The 25520-nt window shown below is 40.6% G+C and overlaps 1 protein-coding gene across 13 annotated transcripts in view; it reads right to left on the reverse strand.

Moving 5' to 3' along the window:
• SHANK2 (SH3 and multiple ankyrin repeat domains 2) overlaps nucleotides 1–25520 on the reverse strand; it is a 278701-nt gene that overhangs the window by 113511 nt on the left and 139670 nt on the right. For all 13 annotated transcript variants that reach the window (XM_038139490.1, XM_038139489.1, XM_038139488.1 and 10 more), the window contains 2 exons: nucleotides 17193–17268; nucleotides 661–743 (listed from right to left, as the gene is read on the reverse strand). In XM_038139490.1, coding sequence (XP_037995418.1) covers nucleotides 661–743; nucleotides 17193–17268 — 159 coding nt within the window. The remainder of the gene's footprint in view (nucleotides 1–660; nucleotides 744–17192; nucleotides 17269–25520) is intronic.

Genomic DNA, 25520 nt, shown 5'->3' on the forward strand with positions numbered 1-25520 from the left:
ATACAAAGGGAGCAAACTGCACTGAAAGTGAAAAAGCAAAGCATTGAAAAGAATGCCTTTTTTAACTGCTAGGAATGCCACCGGGACAGATTTTAGCCGACAGAGAAGTGCCGTGCAGCTCAACATATGAACAGCTTTAAAAATGAGCACACTACAGGCCATGCAACATACGTGCAGCTTCTCAAGACATAAAAAAAAAGATCACATTTTCATACTAAAACTGCACCAATGTCACCTTGCAGAAGATCCACACCTATTTTAAACAAAACATGCCTCTCTTGTCTATTCCTATTCGCAGCCCTATTCAATCAGGCTGGCATTTGAAATAAAGCAGCAGTTTTTATGAGGAAAGCAGGTTTCCCACAGCTAAGTAAACTGCACAACGGAACAGATTAATGGCTAAATACTACATCCACCAGCATGAGAAAAATACAGGCAAAACTTTCTCCTCCCAAAACGATTATGCAGTGCTTCTCCTATGTAAAAATGCAAACTGCTTCAGAGAGAAGGCACCGAAATCCATCGGAGTAGTATAGCATACAGAGAATCCTGTTGTCTAGCAACCAAGTGCACCAAGAATAATTCCTGCTTATATTCCGAGATGTATAAATTTCTTCATGCCACTGCACATCACACACACTCACACACAGAAGCACATACCTTTTGCCCCTCTGAGCACAAATCCAAATCCTTCATTGTCTTTTTTCTGCAGGACCACTGCCTTTTCTTCTATTATGCAGTCACTGTAGAGAGAATTCCGAGGATAGCGACCATTATTACATCCCTTCATCACCACTGTAGTAGCTGCTCCTCCAGTGTGCAGGTTCATCATCATCACAGCCCGTTAATCAAATAATATTGCAGTAACCAAGCATGGGAAAATATAGAACAAATAGCAGCGAGGGGAAGACAAAGACTAAGCTGGATGGTAAAAGAGAACATGACAAAGCAACTTAAAAGGAATAAAAAAGGCAGAGAGGAAAAAGAAAGAAGAAGAAATCATGCATGGTGGTTTGTGTTCTATATGAATGACTGGATGAACATGTGATCATGTAATCTGTGGGCTAGCTAGGACTCTAAAAGGAAAAAAAGTAAGTGAACTGAACGACAGTATCATTAATAAACTCCTCAATCGTGGATGTACCAGATGCATCTTCTAGTGAAGCCAAAATGAAACCAACCAGAAGAAAAATGAGGCAGCATTTTAAATTTAAAGATAATAAATTATGATTTTCTATTAGCTAACTAAAAGGCACAAATATATTCTGAAAGCTATGCCTTGCATCAAAAGCCCTTTTTCAATCCTATTGAATGTTGCATGCTGCAAGAATCCCACATGATCATCTGACAGCCTACAATGCTAACAACGTGCAGCTGCCTTGGCGTCATCAAGCACAAATTTCCACAGCATCAAGAATCTGCATAATTGAAATAGTAACAAGGCATGCACAAGCAGGAAAACACATTTTCTGAGGAATATTTCCTGTCTCCTGATAAACAATTAATATTATAAAATAAGGAGATGGTATAAAGGACTATTTATGTAAGCAGTATTCCCTTAAAGAGAAAGTAGCCTTAGGAATCTCACTGTCATTGGCTAAGATAAAAGTGGAAGGTAGATGAAAAAAATGCACAAAATGAACATTAAAATGGGACGTTTCAAATACAGGGGACAATCTGTAAAAGCCTTAAGGTGTTCAATACCTTTCATTAAACATGAAGTGACAAAAAATAGGCTCAAAGCAAAAAAAAAAATAAATTTCAATGCTCTTTTAGGTACCAAAGAATTGCACAGCTCGAGCTGCAGGGGTTAAGTTCATGAATTGTCAGCATTGCAAACTATGCTGCTTTAAAATACCTACAGAACTAGTTCAGATAGAAAGGAGCACGAGCGAGTTTGCTTTCCTTAATTTTTTACTAGCCAACTTCTGTTCCCACTGGTCTGGTACAGAAGCCAGTCCCCAAAGCAGTAAATGCAAGGAGAGACTGGATCTGCCTCAGGGCCATTAATAATCCCCAGGGGGAGGAGGAAACTAAATAAAGAGAAATTGTTGTGACCTTTTTATTTAAAGCTCTGAACAAAGAGAGGGATGATGATATCAGGACACCAATGGACAGCTTCCAAACTCCAGATTTTTTGTGCATCACAGACCATCCTTTTGGTGCCTTTCCAACTCTGCAGGATGAAACTTCCCATGGCTGCTGAAGCAATGATGTAAAGGTTTTCTTCAATTGCAGAGTGTTTAACACAACACATTAATTCAAACTGCCACAGCGGTGACTTTGTGGGCAAGAGATGATCTCCATCAGTGCCCACAGCTTTTGTATTCTCAACTTATTGTAATTTACTGTGTCTTTTTGACATTTCCTGTTCTTACAGTTAAAAAACTTCTGCTTCTTGAGACAGCCCAACAGCCTCCTGCTCAGGGATATCAGGATGGGATGGAATATGCAGCTCTCAGAGCCCACTGAAGCTCTCCATCAACATCCTGATGTTCTAGAAACTGACTGCTCCTGCCGGTGCATTGGCTTATTTCCCTCATTTCACCACCACATTCTCGAGGTGGGTCCCTGTGCTTATCCACTGAAGAGCCAACAGTGTTACATTTTTCAATACTTGGGCAAATTAATAAAACCCATTCCTTTCAAGTTTCCTTGTAATCAATCAATAGCTTAGTAGAGCTTAGAAGGCAACTTCTGAGATCCTAATTATAGCAAGAGTTTGGTTCAAAGAACCCCCTCATGTCCCCTCCCTAAATCCCACTCTTGTGTCAGTTCAGCAAACTCAGGATCAATTCTCCTGGTCTACATCCAAAAAAAAAAAAAAAAAAAAAAAAAAAAAAAAAAAAAAAAAAAAAAAAAAAAAATAGGCATCCAGGGTCCCTCCAGAGCCAGCTAATGAAATGTGAAATGGATGGGCATTGTCAAGTCAGGCTCACTTCATCCTAATGTACAGATTAAAGGTATAAAAACAATCTCTGATTTTCCTCTCATGTACAGCACATCTATTCCACAAACTACCCAGTTTTATACTTCAGTTCATGTACTGAAAGTGGGGATGCTAAACTGCCAACATTTCACAAAATTACCTGCAAGGGGGAGGTGAGAGGGAAGGGAGGGAGCAGCACAACATGATTTTTGGTGAGAAAACACACAAACTGATCTCTATTATTTGACAAATACAACTTTCTAATATACAGTTGCAGGTCATAAAGAGAACAGCATCACAGCCTGGAAAGTAAAAAGATAGGCTTGAAAAAATGAGATGTGTAGAGTTTCTTCTCATTTATGTTCCCTAGAAGTAGGGAACCTGCAAAAACTCTATAGCTTGAGTAGCTTAAACTTATTCCAGCAACCACAGAAAGCAAATTGATTCTCCCCACACACCTCAGTGCTGCAGAGCAAAGAACCAGCAGAAGGAAAAGGGGGGAAGACAAGCACACAAAAAAATGAACTGAATTTACAACCTGCACACCCTTTCTCCCAGAAAATTTGCATTCTCAAGAAAAGGAAGCAGAAGAGTGGCAGAGCTTAACCTCTGACTCCTTGCAGTGCTGCTTTTTGCTGGCTTTGCCATGCCAGGGCTCTCTGTGCCAGCCAGGGTGGACTCTCCAGTGCAAGTCTGTTCACAGTCCACCTGCTCCTGGCAGGCAAAGTGGTGCCAAATGTGAAACTAGGTCAAAATTTCTCCCCATGAGCCTTCTTGGCAGCGCCTCTTTGATCCTGGAGGTGTTGTAAATACTTAGCAGCAGAACACAGGGTACGGCAACCAGTGACAAATGAAGGTGGCATTACATTAGGAGCTGCTCAGAGGCCTGAGCTCAAGCAAGAAGAGGAATTTCTTCCCAGGCTCTTTCTGTACAATGCACAGCTCTGTGCGAGGCCAGGCAGTCCCTGTTATCTGTGATATGCCAAATTTCAATAGGTAAAATCCCTGCAGTCCATTTCTGTCCCATCCCAAACAAAGTTCAACAGCTTCCATTTCAGAGACAAGTCCTCAGAATATGACCAGTTCCATATGATGGTAATAAAATGAGTAATTCTAAAATCAATAACTCAATATTTAAATAGGGCAAACACTGCTTTGACTTTGGGCTGTGTAGGGCCAAGATTCATTGCAGGCCAAGTTAAATGCAAAAGGCATCCTATAAAATGCAGGATGTTTCTGTGTGGAGCACAATCATAAAACATCAGGTCAAAATAACAATGTAAATCTCTGCTTTACTCAAGCAGTAGATATTAGAAAACATGCTTGTTCATCAGCTCATGTAGTTTCCTTAACAACTTAAGGCTCAAGAACTGTGCAGAGGTGTTACAATTTCCATAATTTTACAGACTGGCCAATGGAGAAAGGGAAATAGAAGCATTTGCCCATGGTCAGACAGATATGTGAGTTTTGAACTCAGCACTGTTCCACATAACAACCATCATTTGTGTGGGCTTTTCTAAACAGCAGGAATTTCTGCTTTGCTAACAGCCCATTAGGATAATATCTGAGAAAGGAAGGAGAAATGTCAAGTCTTTCATAAAGACCTGTATGAAGAAAATAAAGGCTGGAGTGTAGGTTCCTGCTGGAGGCAGGCCCACAAAACCTGGCTTTCTGTTCTTATCAGGGATAACTACACCCTATCTTAAGGCATGACTTATTCCACAAGCTAAAATACTAAATTACAGAGGTGGAGACTATCAGGACTACAGGATGTGTTTAGGCAAGTTTGTACCAAGTGTTTCATTGCTGATTTCAATCTGAAAACCAGCAAGTAGAGGACAATCCACTGAAAATTATCACCATTATCGGGAAACAAAAGTGGTTATTTGGTATATTGTCAGTCTCCCCCTAAGGAGGAAAAATGAACGTAAAAAGGAATTATTTTCCTGATTCCTTGCAGTCATTCATCCCCTGGAAACATAACCCAACCTTTTCAGCTTCAGTAGCCCAGCAGTCCACAAGCCCTTCAGTAAGGACTTGCTCTCCCCCTTGAGTGAGAAGTGGACCTCACTCTCTCCAGGTTCACTTCTTTCAGCTGGCCAAGTGAATCTAAATCTCCTCATTAGCCCTTTTGCTTCTCCTCAGCACTCCTGCAATTGCAATCTTTTTGAAAGATCTACTAGATACATCCTAGAAGAATAAAGTGTTCTGCCAGGTGCAATAAAATGATATCTAAATCACTCCATAAATTTATATGCAATGTCTGGAAGCAGTCACACTAATTCCTTTCAGGAGAAGATGGCCCATTTGTGGTGGTTATGCTCAAGCCAGAGGAGGGCATTTGGGAAATCTGTTCAACAGGAGGAGCCCTTTGTGCATTATCCAACAGTCAATCCCTGTTAAAGGCACATCAAAAATATTCTTTCCCTTTTTTTGGGAAGTAACCTGTCCTGATACCACATAAAATGGAAATTATGTCTACAGCAAACCTTATTGTAGGATATAACAAACTTTCAGTGGGAAAACATTCCTGTTACTGCTGGAAGGGGTCAACCTTACAATTTATAGTCAACTACTCTAATGGCTCCAGGAAAATTGGCTAATCCTACTAATTAAGGCCTTCAAGATTAATGAAGACACTTTCTGTGATTGCTCAAGTTTCCCAGGCATCATCTACTTTTAGGTCTCACAGAAGAGCTCCCACAGCTCTCCTGTGTCAGGCAGAGTAGCAATCACTTGCTCAAGAGGCAGCAGCTACAGCAGCGAGTGGGTTCTGTGCACAGCAGATAGGAAAATACACAGGCTGTCCCTAAAAAACCCACTGGCAACCCAAACAGAAACACTGGGATGTAGCCAACTAAACAGCCAAACCCACAGTGACCTCTCCCTTCACAGCATCCTAGGATCCCAGAACTGGGGGGGTTGGCCCACTCTGTACAGCTGAGCAATGCTGATGTCTTCTAAGACAAGTCTAATGATTTTCCTTTAGAACACATATTTATCTGGAAGTTTAGAGCAAGCTGTGTTTGGGAGGAAGAAAATATTTCCAAGTAGATGGGTCAGTGCCTCAGCACTTTCCTCATGGCAGATAGAAACTAGCATAAAGAATAGAAATTGGAAATGGATAAGAATAGAAAATGGAAAGCAGTAAATTTTAAATGGATACATTCCTTACTAGGCAGCTGAAGATACAAGTCCAAGGAGTATGATCATGGTACAATAATTAAAAAATGACAGAGAAGGGATGAAGAGCATCACTTAGAACTAAAAATTCTCCAAGTTGTTCTGCTATTTCATTAAAAAAAAAAAAAAAACCAACCTGGAAAATCAGGGCTGCATGTGGAAGTGCAGCATGGAATCAAATGCTTAGTACTACCTATGGATCTCAACTTCACAGGTGCTCCCAAAGAAATCCAAGAGCAGAACCTTCACAGGCACAGACAATTGGTTGTGTGTCAGTGCCTGACTGGCACAGCTGTCACTCAAACAAAATAACCCAGAGAAGACAGACAGCATCACCATTACACCTGCTTGCACTGTGTTCCTTTCTGGCTTTATGATTTGTGGCAAACAATTTCAAATTGCAACAGAAAGGACATGGTCTAATTTCTCCTTGGTAAACTTGGCATGGCTGTGTCTTCCCCAGCTGGCTATGATCAAGCCAGGTAAAGGAACAAGAAATAAGAAAGGATGTTCCAGCAATCTGTAACTCCCCAAATTCATATATTTGTGTTTCCAAACTCCTGTAGCAGTGCTGTTTCTCCAGAGTTAGTAAACATCTCGTGGAGCTCTTTGATCATGAGAACAGCAAGGCTGCAGATTTTGCTTTGAAATCTCCTGATGAAAGAGGAATATGTCAAACTGTGGCTGTTTTAAAGACATGGACATATTCTCCAGTTCTGGATCTGTACTGCACAGCGAGGGAATCACAGGCTCCAGTAAAACCTCACAGCACCTCTTCCACCTAAAAAAAGGTGTTTCATTCACACTTCTAAACAAGGAATCAAGCCATCTTCATTGGATTTTGAATACTTGATACCCTGGGTACAAAAAGAGCAGTTCTGCACTAAGTCCCCAAACCCACACTAATGTCAGCCAGGAAGGGATTCAGTGAGAATTAGGAAGTCAGAAAGATGGTGCTGCTTTTTCCAGCCTGTGATCAGTAGAGGTGCCAAAAAAAAAAAAAATTAAAAAAAAAAAAAAAATCCACCATCATTATAAGATTACAAGAAGCAACCTATCTTAAAGAGACTAACACTGCTGTACACTTCAATAGGTTTACGATACAAAACTTAACCAAAAAATACAGGTTTAAAAGAGAAATATTGAATTTCACAACAGAAGGGCACAGTAGTTGCAGGATTTCTTTATGGAGAATCAAGGAGAAAATTTGTCTCTCTCTCCCCTTCAGTCTACATTCCTTCCCTCAGGTTTTAATTACACTTATTATCATATTTTTTGGTGTGCAGGAGCAGAGAGTAGCCAATCTAAAGTAATACTGTTCAAATAAATTGATTTGGCTAGTGGTACTTGTAGGTTGTTTCCTGGTTTCACCTTAAGTTGCTGAAACTGCAACAAGTAAAGTAAAATATTGATACAGCAAACCAGAAGCCAACTTCCAGGAAAGAGAAATCATCCAGTAAAAGTCTGATTCTATGTCATGGAGGAATCTCAGGATAGGATATGAAGGCAACAAAAAAAGTCAGTGGTAAGTTCATAATCCTAAGCAAATGTGTATATAGGGTATATATGTACCATATGTATGGATATATGTACCATATGTATGGATGTATGTACCATGTATGAATGTATTTACACACTCACAAAAAACCAAGAATATTAGCCTCTTTTAAGAGAAATGTTATTATTCTCTCACATCTGCGCTGGGAGAGAGAAAACAAAAAATCATTAGGAGTGAAGAATGTGGCAAAATGAACTCAAAAATAAAAGCTCAATTCCTCTGTATTAATGAATTTCATTGTTCTTTTAAAAATGAACAGTCATTTCTAACATCACACAGGACAAAGTGAAAATCAGACATGCGGGCAGGAGTCCTGGTATGGACCAGGAGAGTTTTAGAGCCCAGACTCCCTCTAACTCTTTCATACAAATGTTCCACCTAGCACAGGAATATTTTGGGTTCCAGCACACTCCGCTTGCACCGGATACTTATCAGCAATTTTCAGTTTTATTTATCAAGCATTTGAGCAATGTGAGCCTGGACTGTGGAAATATTAACATGCATTGCTAATATGATGAGCCTTGGGCAAACAGGCTGTCCAAACACTCACATATGTTTAGGTAACCAGGATATTTATCTAATAAACACTTCACTGTTTAGGTTTGTATTTTCCTACCCCAAACCAGCTGCAGTTCCACCCAGAAAAATAGGAATTTTCTCCCTAATCATCTTGACATATAAAGCATTTAGATAAAAGGAATATTAGTCATAGATGGTAAACCCACTGGTTTTTTATACAGTTTTTTTAAATTCATAATTTTCCTGCTGTTTTTGATAAAATTGGTCATTATTATGACAGACAACCTCAGTACCAAGGAGAGGAACATGTTCATGGTTATCAAACAGGACAAGTAACAAAGGCAGAACAAGGGAAGTAACTTCAATCACACCTTGGGTTTAAAAGAAAATAAACAGAAAGTGTTTTATTAACACTTTTTAAATGTGCTACAAGCCCTTTGGGGTAGCAGTTTGACCTTGGAAGTCTTTAAAACAATTCTTAAACTCGCAGTACATTTTGGTAGCGTAACTCCACTTGCTCCAAGAGAGTCTAAAAAAAATAAGCTACAAAATAGGGGAAAGAAACCAGTGATTTCAGGACTGGTGACAAACACGAGTTTCAGATTAGTTTTAAGGGATCCCTCAAGTTTTCCATCCCACCCTGTTTGCTATGATGAGCAGGAGGAATTATCATCCTCCTGTCCTGCTCTCCTTGGAAAATAAACACAGCCCTGACCACAAGGAGTGTGAGCAGCCCTGACTGTATTTTTCAGCTTTACAGATGGAAGTATTTCACTTTCAAGTCTGAGCTGTACAGAAGAGTACAGAGATTAAATCAATCTGAAACACACTGCAAATTTTTATGACTAAAAATGTTATACCTTTAGTATATAACTTACAAGTAAGTTTGCATTTCTGTCTCAAAACAAATGAGGCCTCACCAAAGGCATAAAGTTTTCTTGAAAACATCTTTATTCTTCTCCAAGAGCTTTAAAAATAGTGTACAGTGAGAAACTTTGATTTTCTAGGATTTTTGCGCTAAAGAGCTGTAAAGGTGATGTGAATTACAGTTAAATTTTCACATATCTCTTTAAAAATCCTGACTAATCACTATTTCACAGTCTCATTAACATCAGAAAGGAGGTGGCAACTCTACCTTATTTTCTGAAATATATTCTCCCTCTCATTTCTCTAATTGCAGTAAGCTCTTGAGTTATTTTAAGTCTACTCCAAATTTTGCTTACCTGCAAGACAAAGTGTCCATCTTAACAGCTCTCCTGCCTCCCAACATCATTATTTTCAGCAATTCTGTCAAAGCATGGCCAGTTTATCCCAAAATGCTGGTAGCAGTGAAAAAAAAATCACTGACTTAACAATTTTATTTAAATTGGCCATGACTTCTCTTAATTATGTGAATGTTGAACTGGAACCTGTCTTTATTGCCCCCTTGCCTTTCACATTCAGCTCGTTGGTTGCACTGATGTGGAATTTCTGGGAATATGAAGCTTTCATTGTTTTGTGTACTGGAGACAAGGTAAAAATACTGGTTTATCATTTCAGCTGCATAGATTTTAATGTATTCCAGAATTTCTGGTGCTGGAAGTAGTTGCAGTAGAGGCATAAACCACCTCTGCCATAGGTGCAACTGCTCCAGGTTTGGACATGCTGGTCTAAAGGATCCCACAATCTACTCAGTATCAGCCCCGGTTTTCAACTGGAGCACCAAACTCTTAATTCTGTTATCTGAGCCTAATAAAAAATTAGAAGGCACATGGATAACAGGATTTTTTTCCCCCTAAAGATGCAGTAGCCACTTTTTCTTAGTGTACGTATTCAACCCACACTATTCCTCTGCTCAGAACCTTGCCATGAACTCGGTTTTTGTGTAACACTTATCCCTTAAAGCCAAGCTTCTGTTGATACATTTTAGTGCTTGTCAGACATCATCTCTCCAAAAACAGGCTGACATTTTGTGTCAGAGAGAGCAGGGAGCCCCAGCAGCATCACCAGCCACTCAATTGGTACATCTGCCAATCATTCCCATGGAGCACCCCCTAACATCCACGAGGACGGAGAGAGCATCTGCTGCTGGCTTGGGGAAAGAGGAACACTTTCGAAGGGCTTGGGTAAAGCCCTGCTCTGTCCAGCAGGTTCCTGGCATTCAGCAGCAGCTCAGGCTGTGGATTTAAGTCTGGCACACACAGGGCTCAAGCCCAGACCTCCTTTAATCCAGGTGAATGCTCCACCACCAGCTATTGTTTGCTCTGTAGCTGCTCACTCTTTGTTGGGCTCAATTCATTTCCTAAAGAAACACAGCTCCAGCACATCTGGTTTGTCCCAGGAAGAACAAGGCACCCTCCTCCCACACCTTCCTTTTGCACCACCAAAGAGACCGAGCATGAAAATCCACCCCTTTCCAATTTTGGATCATTTCAGCTTTCAAGAGGAACAAAACACATACGCTGCCTGCCTGCCAACCCAGAGAATGTTGCCTCATAGATCAAATTCTCCAAATGCAACAAATATTTGTGAAAATCTGCCTGGAAAGTGGGGGGTGAGGTAGGGGAAGAGCGGTTTAGATCACTCCCACTGGAGGCAAGCCCACAGTGCAAGCTCACCAGTTATTTGTTCCATTTGGGGCTGCCAACTGCATCATTCCCAACCAGAGGCACCATATGGAGCCTTTGCTCATCTGGTGATGAGGTGACAGCACGGCAGCCAAAGTTGCCCTGGGACAGGGAATTAAATCATCAGAGGGGCTGGGACACAGGAATGGAAAACACCAATTATTAGAAACCTAATCATCCTCCTTTCTCCCCCCGCCCAAAAAAAATCCCATTTGAATCTCCTGTTTTCCTCTGCTCTAATTATGTGGCTCTTGTCTCTAACCAACCTGGTGTCATGCCCTCACAAACTTGCTCTGCATCTCCACTCCTTTTTCTTTTCTCTTTTCATTTCCTCTATTTTAATTTAAAGAAAAAAACCCACTTTATTCCACCCCATGCACAGGACACAGGCTGCTGCTTTCAGTGGTGACATTTAAATCCCTGCTGTCCTCCAGCATCCGGCCGGAGGAGTTGCAGAGGAAATCCTGCTGAGCCTGGGAGTACCAATTGCTGTGCAGGAAATGGCACAGCCTCCAAATCCCAGCCCTTGCAAGCAGCAGCTTCTCTACCCCAGGCACACAGTTAACTCTGGACTAGCACTAGAGGTAGATCCTAAAAGTTTTTCAGAGGGAGCACTTTAATTCTACATTTGGGAAAGGTTGTGTATTTTTTTTTCTCAGCTCTTGAGCTCTCTTTGCTAAGGCTTATCACTAAAAATTTAGGCAAACATCTAGCCCAGAAAATGCATTTTAGTCATTAGTTACCAAACCATTAGCTGCTAAAAGCTGGAATCGTACTGAAGTGGGTTGAGCAAACTTCACTGTTAAGGCAGCAAACAACTTAAAAAATGCACTTAGAAGCTAATGGAAACTTTTATCACTCACAGTCGTGTTTTGCGTCTTACCATAATTGTATTAGACCTTAATAGTGCAATTATAGTACAGGTTTAGATGGAGAGGTACCACAATTCAGATGCACACACACACACACCCCCTTTTAACCACCTATTTCAGCAATTCCTTTCAATATTTGCTGTAGCCACCGGCACAAAAAGCTCCATCGTGGCAACACACAACAGCAGGGGAGGCAAAGTGCAAAGTTGTTTATTAGCAACCAAAGGAATTTCCATTAGAAACTGAATTATTGTAAATTAAAAACTTCACATTTTACATCTCCACCTGCTCCACAGAGGCTACAATGTGTTAATTATTGCTTAAATACATATGCAATTCTTCAAATTGCATCAAATTATGCTCTTCAAGTTAATGAGGCACAAGGTATTAAAATTGAGCTACCCTTGCCTTTCTGCCTCACATTAAGAGCAGCTCAGTGCTATCAGGCTGTTATACTCACAGTTAATTAATTAATTCAGGACAGAAAACAGGCAAGCCCAACAAAATAACTTCAGACATCAGGTGAGATTACATGCACACAAAACATTTTACATACTTTTTTTTTCCCCCTACAATTTGGCTGGTGCTGACCACGCTCTGTGCCCAAAACAACCATGATATCACATCTGCAGAGATTTTAGACCATTAAAATCTCAGAGAGCTTTCAGATGTAACCACATCACTGTCTCACAGGGTTATATTTAATTACAATGATGAGGATGCCCAGATATTTTTGTTACCATCTTCTAGGCAAAAACTGAGCTATGTGTATAGGTAAAAAAGTTAAAATGCTGCTGATTTTACTTATTTCCACCAGAAGAAACCAAGGACTATGTTTAAAATATATGCCTGCAGGTTAAATCAGCTGTAAAATCATTTTCCACTTATTATCACTGTGTCAATTCCATCTTGTGGATTTATTGTTAAGAGTAAGCAGCACCATTTTAATCTCCTTATTCCCCTTTCCTTCAAGAGATCTCCTGAACAGAACAGACTTCCCAGGAAACATTAGTACAGTGGAACTGTACTGTGGGTGATATCCAACAGAAAACAAACAAACAAAAGAGCAGTTCACAGAATCCTGGAACGGTTTGGGTTGAAAGAGACCTCAAGGATCATTCAGTTCCAATCCCGTGTCATCTAGTCCTTACCCCAATTCAGAAATCCCATTTGTTTTCCATGCAACAACACTTCTCTCACTATTCTGCCCGGGCAGAACCATCACGAAAATGTGGGAAGCAGGATATAAAATATAACAGCAGTTCTTATACCTTCTCTCAATTTTTGCAAGGATCCATTTGCCAGGATTTGGTGGATTGCTGCCAGGCAAGCAGCACTCAGCAAGCACATAAGCCAGATTCCCACCCCAGGGACACGGGGCCACCATAACCAAGGAGAAGATCCCTTTGCTCCCCATCAGTTTTACATTCCTCACTACTTGCAATGGCCAGAATTCCACTAAAACTTTCCATCTGTTTTAAATCTATATTTTATTATTTTAAAATCTATATTTAAAGAGATGAGCAACTGCATTTCTCCAGAGGGAGGATTATTTATGCGAAATATCCATGTGAAACCAGATGAAAGTATTTCTGCATAGGACTGAGAGCTTCCACTAAAATAGGTGTGGAACACACCCAATGCTTAAACCACCTGGACAGCCCCACTTCCATCACAACTTTGGGACAAAGGTATCCAACTGGTACATTCTGTGGGCTAAAAAAATTAAAAATATAACCAAGATCTCCACAGCATGCTGAGCTGCAGGGGCAGACAGCTTCAGCTGTGCCAAGGAGTCTCTCTGAGCTGCTCAGGAATAAATCTTACGCTGCTCTATCCAACAGCACAGATGACAACAGCAACAGAGAATGGCCTGGAAAGAACTTCTGAGAAGAATCTCCATTTTTTAATTAGGTGTTTGTATGTAAATTGGCTTTTGAAGAGTTGCTCCTGTCAGCTTCCACACTCGTGGGACATGGATGTTGCCACCTGACTCCAAGTAGGGACAGTAGGGTGAATGAATTAAACCTTTAATTAAGTTTTCTTACAGATTACACCATCCTGTTTCCCTCTTTGTCTTCCTCCAGAAAAACAGCAACCATAAGGCAAATCAATTTGGTCCTGCCATGAATGTGGTGGCAACCAGCCTTTGGAAAAGGTTATTTGTCATCACATCCTCTCCTGTGAGCTCCCTAATACTGCTGGAGCCATGGGACGTCAAAGAAAGGCACCAGGAAAACTTCTGCCATGCAGGGATGGGAACCAGTTAAGGAGCCTGGAGAAAACCCCCATGTGAAAGTCAATAACTCTGAGGAGAAAGACACAGAATAGGCAGGAGACCTCCCAGTCACGTGCAGGTTTGATGACACTGATGTTAGCATTCAGTTGTGTTATTGGCTTTTCCTGCTGCCCTGTTCTGCTGGGGGTGGGAGATGATGCAATGAATGCAGTAGGAAAAGTTTCCACTGTGGTGTCCTAAAGTTCCCAAATTCATGGGGGCAATGGATCATGTTTTCCACCTCACCAAATTCATCATTTTTACATAGCACCACACTATGTCTCATATCATTTCTGTCTCCAGAGTATAAAACTACGTTACCACTGTATTAACAGTCCCTTTCCATTTAAAAGGGTGATAACATTTTATATTTGAAATTAAACAACTAATTAATTCCACATATTTTCCTGACTGAACAATCCACTGTCCCATCTTGAAAGAATTAATCAATTCCCTCACTTCAGTTAAAAAAAGCAGATAAAAAATTGTAATTTCTAAAGGTTTACCTTAGCTTTAAGTTTTTTAAAAATAAAGTTTTTCTTTTTAAATTCAAACATCCATTCTATGCCTTAGCAATACTTTCTATTTATAAACTGGAATTCAACCTTGATCAATTAACTCATTTATGCCCTACAAATAATTTCATTTGAATTAACTGCTGACAAATCCAGGGAAGAAAGAAAACTTCAGAGATGTGGCAGAGCAGTTCTCCATTATCTCCTCCCAGTTTCAGTGGTGTATCTGCTCTTTAGGACAAGGAGTGGGGATTTAAACCGAAAGAGGATAGACATTAAGAAGAAATTCTTCCCTTTTGAGGGCATGTCATCAGCATTTAAAGCAGATAATACATCAGACCTGGTAGTTCCAAATACTATATTATATTTGTATGATATTTAGTGACTATTTGCATGGGCAAGCAAGTCTCAGTGCCTTTCTCCACATTAGTAAGCACCCTCCCCACTTTCCCAAAGTTAATGTATGGATAACTGATCTCTTATGCAAAGCTGAAATAGGATTTAATGAACCTCCATTACTCAAGCTGCACATTTGCCTCAAGATGAAAAATGCCACGTACAATGTATTTTCCTGCATGTGAATAAGCCCATTAATATAGATTTCTGAACAGAGTGTTTCTACTCAGCAATTTTTGCCCTTTGGGAGGGAGAAGGAAAGGGAGAAGGGAGCAGACACTTCCCCTCACTCCCCCACAGTCTCTGGAAAGGAACTGGATCAGCTTTGTTAGTACTTTGGATTCAGAGCTGTTCTTAGCACAGAGGCACAATTGCCTTCTGACAAATGTTTATGAAACCTTTGCTGCCAGCATTAAATCTGTTCTAACGTATTCTTCCCCGACTTTGATACGAAATGATAACAGAGAAAGTAATCAAAGCAATACAAATCTGGCAATATCAAAAATTGCTCTCACTTTCACACCTTGTTTGCCTCTTTGAATAATTCCCCTCCCTGAAGAAGCCCTTGTGAGGAATTAAATCTGGATGTACCACCAAGAGACATTAATCTCCAGACGGGTTCTGAAATGCAAATTCTCTTTGCTTTAGCAGCAATGCGCAAGCACCAGTGAAATCACCACTCAGAGGTACAAAAAGCTGATTTGCAGCCTCAGTCAGGTACCTGAAACACAACTTGGTGTGTTACTGGTATTTTTAGTTTTCCTGGTGTTACTTTACAAAGATTCTAGATTTACTATTCTTTGGTGAAAAAATGTCTTAAGCAAGTCTACCTTTCCACTGTATTTCATAGAATTTCACATTAATTCTGCCTTCTCCTACCTTTTCCTCTCAATTTCCACTGTTACCCTTCCAAATGGATCCACTGGGTCTTGGATTCTGTGGAAACTCACAGAGAGTTTTCTTCCAAACCTTGTCAGGAGAACTCTGTTGCTGTCCCTCTCTCTACTCGAACAATTAATAGATATCAACTGCAGACACACTTCATAACTAAATTATGTAAGGCTGTACAAAAGTTCCTTTTTTCCTGATTATCTCTCCTGCTCAGTCCTAAATCAGGTAAGCTATATTTTTTGAGAGCTTTAGTGTTGCACTGGACAAACCCAATACCTTTAGGAAAAAAACCTCAAAGCAATAGAGAAACAAACAAACAAACAAACCCCTGCCTCCCCCCCCCCCCCAAAAAAAAAAAAAAACAACAAAGTGGAAAGGAAGGTTTTGATGGAATTGACATTTTCTAATGAAAAAAAAAATCTTTTGTTAGAAAGTAGCAGGAGGTTTCCAAGTGGAATTATTTGATGTCTCTGAGGCAACATGCAGCAGACACAGCTTCTCTCTTTTGCAGAAACAACCCTATCCATTCACACTATAGAGACAAGGATATGGATTTTGTAGACTAATGATCACACAAAGAGCCTTGCAAAAAGCCAACTCTTCTCACTGCAAATGTCCCCAGTAACCACTGAGGCTGCTCTGCAAAGCTTGTCCCAGAGTATGGGCTCACATCTTCACCATCATCAGACTGCCCCAGTCAATCACATCATGTCCAACTGGGAACTCCCTCCCCAAATACTTCAACTCACAAAGAAGCTATGTCTGAACCTCAGGACAAAGTGTAAGATCACAGAACAAAACCAACAGTTACCATATTTTTCTTTTTTTCTTTAGTACTGTGCTACATGAAACGCTGCCATCGCTTTACACATTTCAGAGTTTTTCTCCTACAATAAATGTGGTTTCCTTGCAAACAAACAAAAAAATCAAACCCAAGCTGTAATTGGACACTCAGGAGAAAAGCATAACAATTCCAGTATGGCACCAAAACTTCCTCGAGAAGACACCAAAAGCTAACTGAGGTTCTGTGTTTTGAAGGCCATCCTTTCTACCATCTACCTGTGTGTTCAAGGTATATCCATGGGGGAGAAGAACCTGCTTAAAAATCATGAATTCTCCACAAATAAATAATCTGATTTCTCATTTCCAGCTTCAGTTCTACTCAGGTTCCAAAGTTACTGTTCAGAACAACAAATCTCTTTCACCACTCCCAAAACAAAACAGTGTAACTCATGACTCCACTGCTCCCAAATTTTCTACACCCATCCCATATGAACAAAGAAAACTGCAATAAAAAACAATTTAGAAGTAAAATGGTACCCTCAGAAGTTCTGTTTAGTGATCTGCTTCCCTCTTCCCCTCCAAAGCCTAAACCAAAAGTAACAATTAAATAAAACCTGGGAAGGTTTTGTAAACAGATTGCAACCAAAAGGAAAAATTCTTACCTTGAAGCATCAAAGCTGTCATAGGATCCAACAGTGTAGTGTCTAAACAGCTTCTTTGTTCTATCTGCTCGTGTTTCTGCACAGAGAAAAAAAGAATTTTCAATACTTCTGTATTTCTTCATATTCCCTCACAGTGAATGAACGTAGTTTCAAGGCATTTTGGAAAAAAAAATTTTGGCTTTGGAGATACTCTTTTATGGCATCAGACACCTCAAATGAATACGGAGAACTTCTTGGAGATCATGAATCACATCACTCCCAAGTTTTAAAGCTCCACTCACATTCTCAGTGGCAAAAACTTGTGTCCAATAATTGGGTCTTTTATAGCTAAGAGGCAAAATAGAAGAAGAAAGAAAGAAGAAAAATCTGCAATAGATGTCAGAAAGGCTGGGAAAATAGCCAGAATATGCAAATCAATATTTTTTTCCCTAACTATGGGCTGCTCCTCCAATGAAAGTGCCTTTGGTTTGGCTAGGAGACATCAAAAATCAGATGGAAAAGTTTCCATTTTAGATTATGACCATCAAAGTCTCATCTGCACAGCTGAGGAACTCTCCATGGAAGGACAGCCTGACACAATCCCAACAGATTTTATTGATTCTCCAAGCCAGCCAGAGCCCTCAAGGCACAGCACCTCTGTGGCAAAGCTTTCAAGGATGGTACAAATGACTGAGAGATTGGTGTTGTCAAATGATCAAGGGGCAGCCTGCAGAGAGAAAAAGAACATCAGAGCAGGATGGAAGGGCTTTGAATACAACCAAGGAGCAGGAGAAGGTCCTGGGAGGCAGACCTTGGGAGGAAGGGTGGGAAAAATGCCTATTTCCATGGTTTAACCAGCGCAGCTGACATGTAACTGGATCATGCCCCCAGCTGGAGGCATAAATACAAATACATCCATCATACAGAGAAATTCCAGCTGGAAATGTACATGAAGGTTGCAGCTGGCTAAAAGAGTAAGAAAGTTGTTTCTTCAGAGCTGTGCACCAACTGGCAAGGCCCAAGAAAAGCTGTTCTAGGAAAAACCAAAAATATTTACATTTACATGTATTTTGTGGAGACCAGCCAGCCTCCATCCTACAGGATGAGAAAATTCCTATTATAATATGAACTCTACTTGATAGTTTAGTTTATTTGGTCTCTTTGTCACTCACCTACAACCTGTATTTTCTGCCTAAAAGGCCTTTCCTTTATCCAAAATTCCTGCTCCTACTGCACAAATTGCAGTCTGTTCCCCATCAAGCAACATTCTTTTTTTCATGCCACTCTAAAAATCAGGTTCATACCAAGAGACATAAACAGAAGAAACACAGACAATCATAAACCTGGAGTCCACTTTGAGTTTCCCCCTGGCCTGTTCTCAGAAGTCCCTCAGAAATTATTACCAGAAATAAATTATGATGAAGAACATTTTGCAATCTTAAAGCAACTGTTTGAGCCTTAAGGAGCCAGATGTTCCCCCTGCAGAATCTGTTTTCTATAGCATGATATTTCAGTGCTATAAGGAAGACAAAGTGGGTGGGAGGGATGGGAAGGCACAGCAAGACAGAGAGCTTTGTTCAGCTCCTCGGGATTGCAGAGCCAGCGCTCTTCAGCTGCAGCTTGGGTCTGCTCCCCAGCTCTGGCACCCCTCTGTTTCCCCCCACTCCTCTGTGTGCAGTCAGGGATTATTTGGGAAAACAGAAGCCTTGCAAGGTGCTGAACTCGAGGCTGAGTGGCAGTTTCCCAGGCTGCTGTGTTAAGTTTCCTAATTACCTTCTTTCCCTCACCTCACACAGACTGCAGGATGCCCTATTACACAGCACAAGTACAGACACCCAGGAGCAGGGGGGGAGGACCAGGAATCTGCCATCAGAATGAACTGGGGACTGAAAAAGGAAAAGGATTCCATTCTCTGACTTGATAAAAGAACACAAAGAACCCATAGGCAAATGCCTAACAAATGCTGTTCTGAATTCAAGCCAAATATAGCACAGTAACATTGTTATAAGTATATTTGCACCAAGGGGTTAGCTCCAGGTTTCCCTGGATTTGTATCCATTCTTATGTCCCAGGTTTTCTTAAGACCAGAACTCTTTATCAAAATGCTTTGCAACAAGTTAGGACTGCCTGACACTAACAACCCCATCATTATTTAAGAAGCTTTTACCCACAGAATCTTTTGAGGATTTCTTCTTAAATGTGGTTGCAGACAGATTAGAAAGACCAGCAAGAAGATATGGACATGAAGGCCTAGAAACACATTGTTTAGCAATTTTAATAAAGATAATTATTTTAACAATACTGCATTCTTACTGAGAGGAATATCTGTCACCACAGATGAAAAGTCACTACATCAAGCTGGATCAGTTCAAAAAGTTTTTTTAAGAGGTAGAACAAAATGCCAGGGTTTGCAAAAATGGTCCAGTTTTCTTACATTGACAAAAGACAGAAACATTGGGATATCACTTGAAATTTCTAGATCTCTTGAGAAGCCCATATTTTACCAGAGTAAATACCATGAAAACACAACTTTTTTTTTTCTTGGTCCATTTTCCACTGAAGCCTGTGGAACTGCAGCAGAAATAAGCTGTGTGCCCTTGGCAATAGTGGCAATCAAAATAATAAAGCCCCAGCTGTTTCTTTATTAGAATCATTTATTGTTGCAGACATCTCAGTAAGCAACAGGCTCAAACCCTGCCCTTCCAGAATGTCATTTATAGAGTTCAAAGAGGGGTGAGCACTGAGAAAGTGTATGTGGAAAACATTTCCTCCTTTCTCTACCTCAGAAGCAGTGAGGGCTTTCCTCCAAATAAATGCAGGACTTCCTGTAGATTCTCTGTCTCAGGCTCATAAGTGACCACAGGACTCCAACAGATCTCGCAGACATTATCAAAAGCTGAAAGATCACTGCCATGAAAAGCAAGAAATAAATTTTGGACTCCAAACCACTCGTATTAGGCCACTCGTGCCCTGTTTCAGCCCCACATTTGTGGGCCTGTTCCAGCAGCCAGCCCGACTCCCACCCTGACACTCCTGCTTGGAGCAGGTTGCTCACATATTTGATACTGCTTTGGAAGGTAAAGAACTAGGAGGGGTGTAGCAATGTATTTGCAAGGTCTGGGCCACTGTGTGCCCCAGCAAACCGGTTCTAGTTATTCTTATCAACACCCTCTGGAATTGGTCAAGGTTACCAAGACATAAATTGTGCTAAATTAAGAAAGACAAGGCTGAGAAACGGAATACCAAGAGCAGAAGAACTAGATAGCAGAGACAGATAACTAGACAACAGAGGGCTGTGAAACACCTGGACTGTAACCAGTCACTCACTCTGAGAAGTGCACGCAGAACGTGTGAACAGATAGACACACCAATCAAGAGATTCGTGATCAGCGTGTGCAGTAAAGTTAGAATGTATAAATAAATACATAATATAAACAATAAACAACTTCTACTTAATCATATTAGTTAGTTATCCAAGAGTTCTGATTTCCCACAGAGGGGGAAAAATCCCAAAGCAACTGTCTCCACTCCTTTCTCCTCCCCGCTGGTCCTTGCAGGGCATTTTGGCGCCGTGTTTCCAAGGAAACTGCGCGGGATGATCTGCCAGCAGGGATGCTGCCAGAGCTGCCAGCACTCTAGGAAAGGTTCTGAGCCACCAGCATGTCCACAGGATGAACAGAGGAAACAGGAGTGCAACAGCAGAATTTGTGCTGCGATACTGGGAGGCAAGAGAGCAGCAGGCTCTCCCCAGACACCACTGGTGGGTAAAGGTGGGTTTTATCCACACCCCAAAACATGCAGCTTTTCCTTCTTCCTTCCCTCTTCCCCAGTGACAGCCCTGGGAGATGTTTCACTCCCAACACACATTTATAGATGTTCTCTGCCAGAGCAGTTCAGGTACAGCTCTCTGCAGGTACAACACCCAAAACAGGGGCAGAGTTAAAGGCCTTCCCTCTGCACCTTTCCCTTCCTGGGGGAAAAACCCTTTCCCAACCATTTATGCTGGGGTTAGACCAGAAGTTATTCAAAGCTGAGGAAAGCAGTCTAATAATAAAGTCAGCAGATATTCACTACTCAAGGACACTTGCGCTGGTTTACAACAAGACAGGGCCCCTGTCTTATGAGTTTTTTTCCTTAAATTGATCCAAATTTGACCCTAAGAAAAAGTGGAGAAAAAGTTCATGGGATTGAAAACACCACTAAGAAGAGCACACAGTTTTCTATCCCAAGTATATCCAAAACATGTGCCATACCAAATGATGCTCCAGAAAATAATCACATTAAAAGACAAAAATATTCTTCATACCACAAACTGTGAAGTCCCAATAACTTATTTTACTTATTCCTGTTTCCCCTTAGAAAATGGAGATTCATCAACACTAGATTGTCTATTAAATATGGTACATTAAAATGGTGATAAGTGAGAAGACTTTTCCAGCCTACGATACAATTGTTTAACGTGACATCTCTTATTGCCTTCTTTGAGAATTTCATTTGTGCCATAGGAAAGATGAAGTTCAGGAATCCTCCTGCAAATCACGCAGAGCAGAATTATGGAGTCTAAAAAACATACCAAAAATGGGATGAAGAAATAGAAAGGGAAATTTTCTCTATTACCTGTTTGATCATTGATTCTGATACAGGGTTATAAAAACTCATGAAAGTGAGATCTGCATGTATGTACCACCCAAGAGTTCAGAAGAAACTACAATTATCTTTTCCATATCTTTGCAAATCAGTGGAAAAAAAACATTGATGCTTCATTTGAAAGGATAAACTGTGAGGATCAAGAGAAAAGAAGCATATGATGAAGGCATTATAAATGGTAAATTAATGAAAAACCTTTAATTCATGGCTCACTTTCTTCTCTTTCAGTTTGTGAATGTTTTAGGGCTTTTTTTAAGTTCCAGTGTTCAGTTGATGTGATGCTCTCAACCAATTTTTCTTTCAGTTAAAGCTGAGAAATAGCAAATCTTCTGTGTTTTTTGAAGTTTTTCAGATTTGAGAATAAGCATAAAAATGTCTCAAGGACAACTTGACTGGAATAGCAAATCCTTGGATTTGTCCTTCTGCCTTTCCTTTTTTTTTTTTTTTTTTCCTTCCCTACTAAATCTTATTTTCAGAAAAAGAAAGGAAGACAGTGTTGATTCCCTCCTTCATCCTTAGAGGAAGATTAGCTGGAATTCAGCGAATTCTTTTACCCACAAAGGATGCTGAAATGGCTGATCAATGGAGTGCATCAGCAAGTTTGTTTGCAAGGGAAACCTTAATAACTGAAATATGCAACTTGGACCTGCTGGAGAGGCAGTTATGGAAGAACAGTGTTTCCCATGCCATCAGTTTTCCCTGTAATTTAACAAAAAGCTTACTTATACCTGAAAAATAAAACCCCAGCAGGTAGTTGTGGAAGCATTTTCCTCTTGCTGTCCTAACAACTTTACCAGCTCTTTGTACACTTGTGGGATTCTGCAGCTCTTCCCTCATCTGCAGAATATTTTCAAAATGTGGTAATGGTCACATGACCTTTCCCTAAGTTCTCCTGTTGGATTTCTGAGGGTCTCCATTCCCTCTGCCTCTCATTTCCAACCCATCCGTGGCAGCTCCGTGTCCATGGTCTCAGCTAATGCAGAGGATTAAGCCACTCTGTCTGGGACAGGCACAGACACAGCCCTGGGTGATCTCATAAAAGGAAATTAATTGGCAGAGGACAGATCTTTTTTCCCCTCTTCACTTTACAGAGTAAAATGCATCTTGAAGCAAAGGAGTGAAGAGCTCATAAAAAGCTGAATGTTGACCTCAAGAGTTTCTAGCAGCTGAACATGGCTTTGGTCAAGTGCACCTAGTTTGATCTTTGCTGAAACACCCAGCTTTTACCAAGTCAGGCCAAAACAAAGCAACTTCGGTGCACTTTGCCTAACCTGTATTGTGGCCTGACAGTATGTGTATCTGCCTCACGAAAACCAGCTCTCCATGTCAATGCCAAAGTGCTCCTGCACACATAAATAAAGGCATTTTGTTTTTCAAATTCAGGGAGAACAAAGAAGTCTTGATGAGCTGCCTGCTGGCACTATCATCTGTTGCAAATGTTATTTATCCTGAAGGTCAGGATGGTTTGTTCACTTACAAAGCTCAGGTGGTGTAATGTTCCAGTTCTTTAGAACTGACTCAGGGTACGAATGTTTTTAATCATAGCACCGTATTTCACATTTTTCATCCTCCCAGCAAATAGTTCAAATATTGCCTGCAAATATCAGTGTTCTTACTGATGGCAGCAGCATAACCCAGAATGATGGCCTGTAGCAAAGGGCAGGTGCCAGGTGAAACCTGACTTTGCCTTGACAGAGAGACTTTGCATTAAATTTAGGGAAATTCCATTAGAAGTTTGTGAAGGAGCTCTGCAGTTACCTGTGTGGCAGGAGCTGTGGTCTGCTCAGCATGACAGGGATTGTTCCTACCTGAGACATGTTTACAGCCCCACAAAGACAACCAACTGCTTGGGAGAAGGTCATTGAGCACTCTGCGTTGGAAAGAACAGATGGGGAATTATTTTGGGCTGAGTAAGGAAAAACAGGCCCTGGAAAGCCATTCTTCTATTCAATTTCAAAAATCATTAATTTTCATGTACAGCGGGTTTCAGCAAGACTTATTATGGACTTTTATCATCAATGGTGATACAAATGTTTCCCCTCAATTTCCTCCCTTACAAGAAGCTCCATTCAAGTCTAAATCTTCACCAGCTGTACTCAGGATCAATGATCTGTCAAATTCTCTGCCTTCAATAATAGATAAAATTTTGAATACATAAAAAGCTGCTGAACATGGGAGATACGTGGGAAGTTCCTAGAACCTCACAATCTTTCTCACCACTGCCTTTTGTTTTTTCTCTGCCTTGATTGTGCACGTGGACTTCTCCATCTGATTTTCACTGAGGATAACACAGTGAAAATGACCAAACACGACCAAAACCCAACAAACAGAGGAACGCTTCACAACTTGCACTGTAAGGGCCTTAGAATAACTTCTTATTTAATGTTAGAACTCAAATCACAGCAAACAAAGAGCTCAGAGCAGGATGGTGCTGGGCAATCTGGCACCCAGGTTTATACAGGACCAGGGAGGGGAAGATGAGGGTGGAACAAAGAGCTGTGGATGTGGAAGTTCCCTGCTCACCAGAAAGAATTCCTGCCTTGCCATGCTGTTGCATGTGTCTAAAATACAACATTCAACTACAAATTCAAAAATGTAAAAGAAAAATTACTTAGAAACACCACATCACTTTCAGCAGGAGTACCAGACTTTAGCAACTGAAATTTAGGTGCTGTATCAGAATATACAGATATGGTTAGGTATAGATATAATAAAATAAATAACATATAAAAACTCAAAATAATTTCTAGATATGGTTAGAGGTGCTTTGCATTGATGACTGCTAAGTAACACAGAATTCAGAGCCACGCGACAGGATAATTAATTGTCAAATAGAAGAAGCTATCACCATTGGTTTGAGAGCTTACTCCTAGAGAACCTACACCCGTATTCCAAATAATTAGGATGATTGCAGCAGGAAAGGTGCCAAATCCAAAAATATTCCTACCTTCTAAAAAGTATGGTACATACTTGTCCTTACAGCATTGTGTAGACACATAAGGGCAATTACTGTAAGTGAATGCATTTGAAAATCCATGTTGCAACCTTAAACACTGCTGGAAATTAGAAAAAATTGCTGAGAATGCTGAGAATCGAGTTTTCTAAGAAAGCACTAAAAATCAGATATTACATGTTAGGCAGTGCATATAAAGGTTGTACCAGAAGATATTGAGGAAAGCAACAGTATTGTGCAAAGTTTTTAAAAGTAATTCTATTTTCCAGGCATTTAAGTGATGGAGGTCCTATAAACCTTTCCATTCCTGCCACTAGCGCTTCAAAACTCAGTGATCCTTCTTTAAAGCTCTGCACAACACCTCCAAAATGAACTTCATTCTTGGGACTTTGACTTTCCAGCCAGTTTCTCACCAGCTTACCTGGGGTTTGGGTGCTTCTGCATCCTCGCAAAGAAAAACACCCAGACATTTCATTTCAGAATGTACTCCTTCAACCACACTCAAAAAAGTTGAAGCTTATCAAGGAATGTAGGATTTGATGCTCCAAATTGCTACACAACATGCTGCTGCCAGCTCCTCTTCCTTCGCAGAGAGCAGCTTCAACAAAAACCCCAAACCAAGCTGACCACAAGCAAGAAGCCTTATTTTACACCAGGCTCAAAGCCCACGTCCCTTCAGCTCCACGCTGTACCAAGAGGGGTTTTTTTTTCCCCTGCTGCAAGTTTCCATGGAAATGCATCAGTCACTA

Source organism: Motacilla alba, chromosome 5, assembly GCF_015832195.1.
Source record: "Motacilla alba alba isolate MOTALB_02 chromosome 5, Motacilla_alba_V1.0_pri, whole genome shotgun sequence".
Lineage (NCBI taxonomy): Eukaryota > Metazoa > Chordata > Aves > Passeriformes > Motacillidae > Motacilla > Motacilla alba.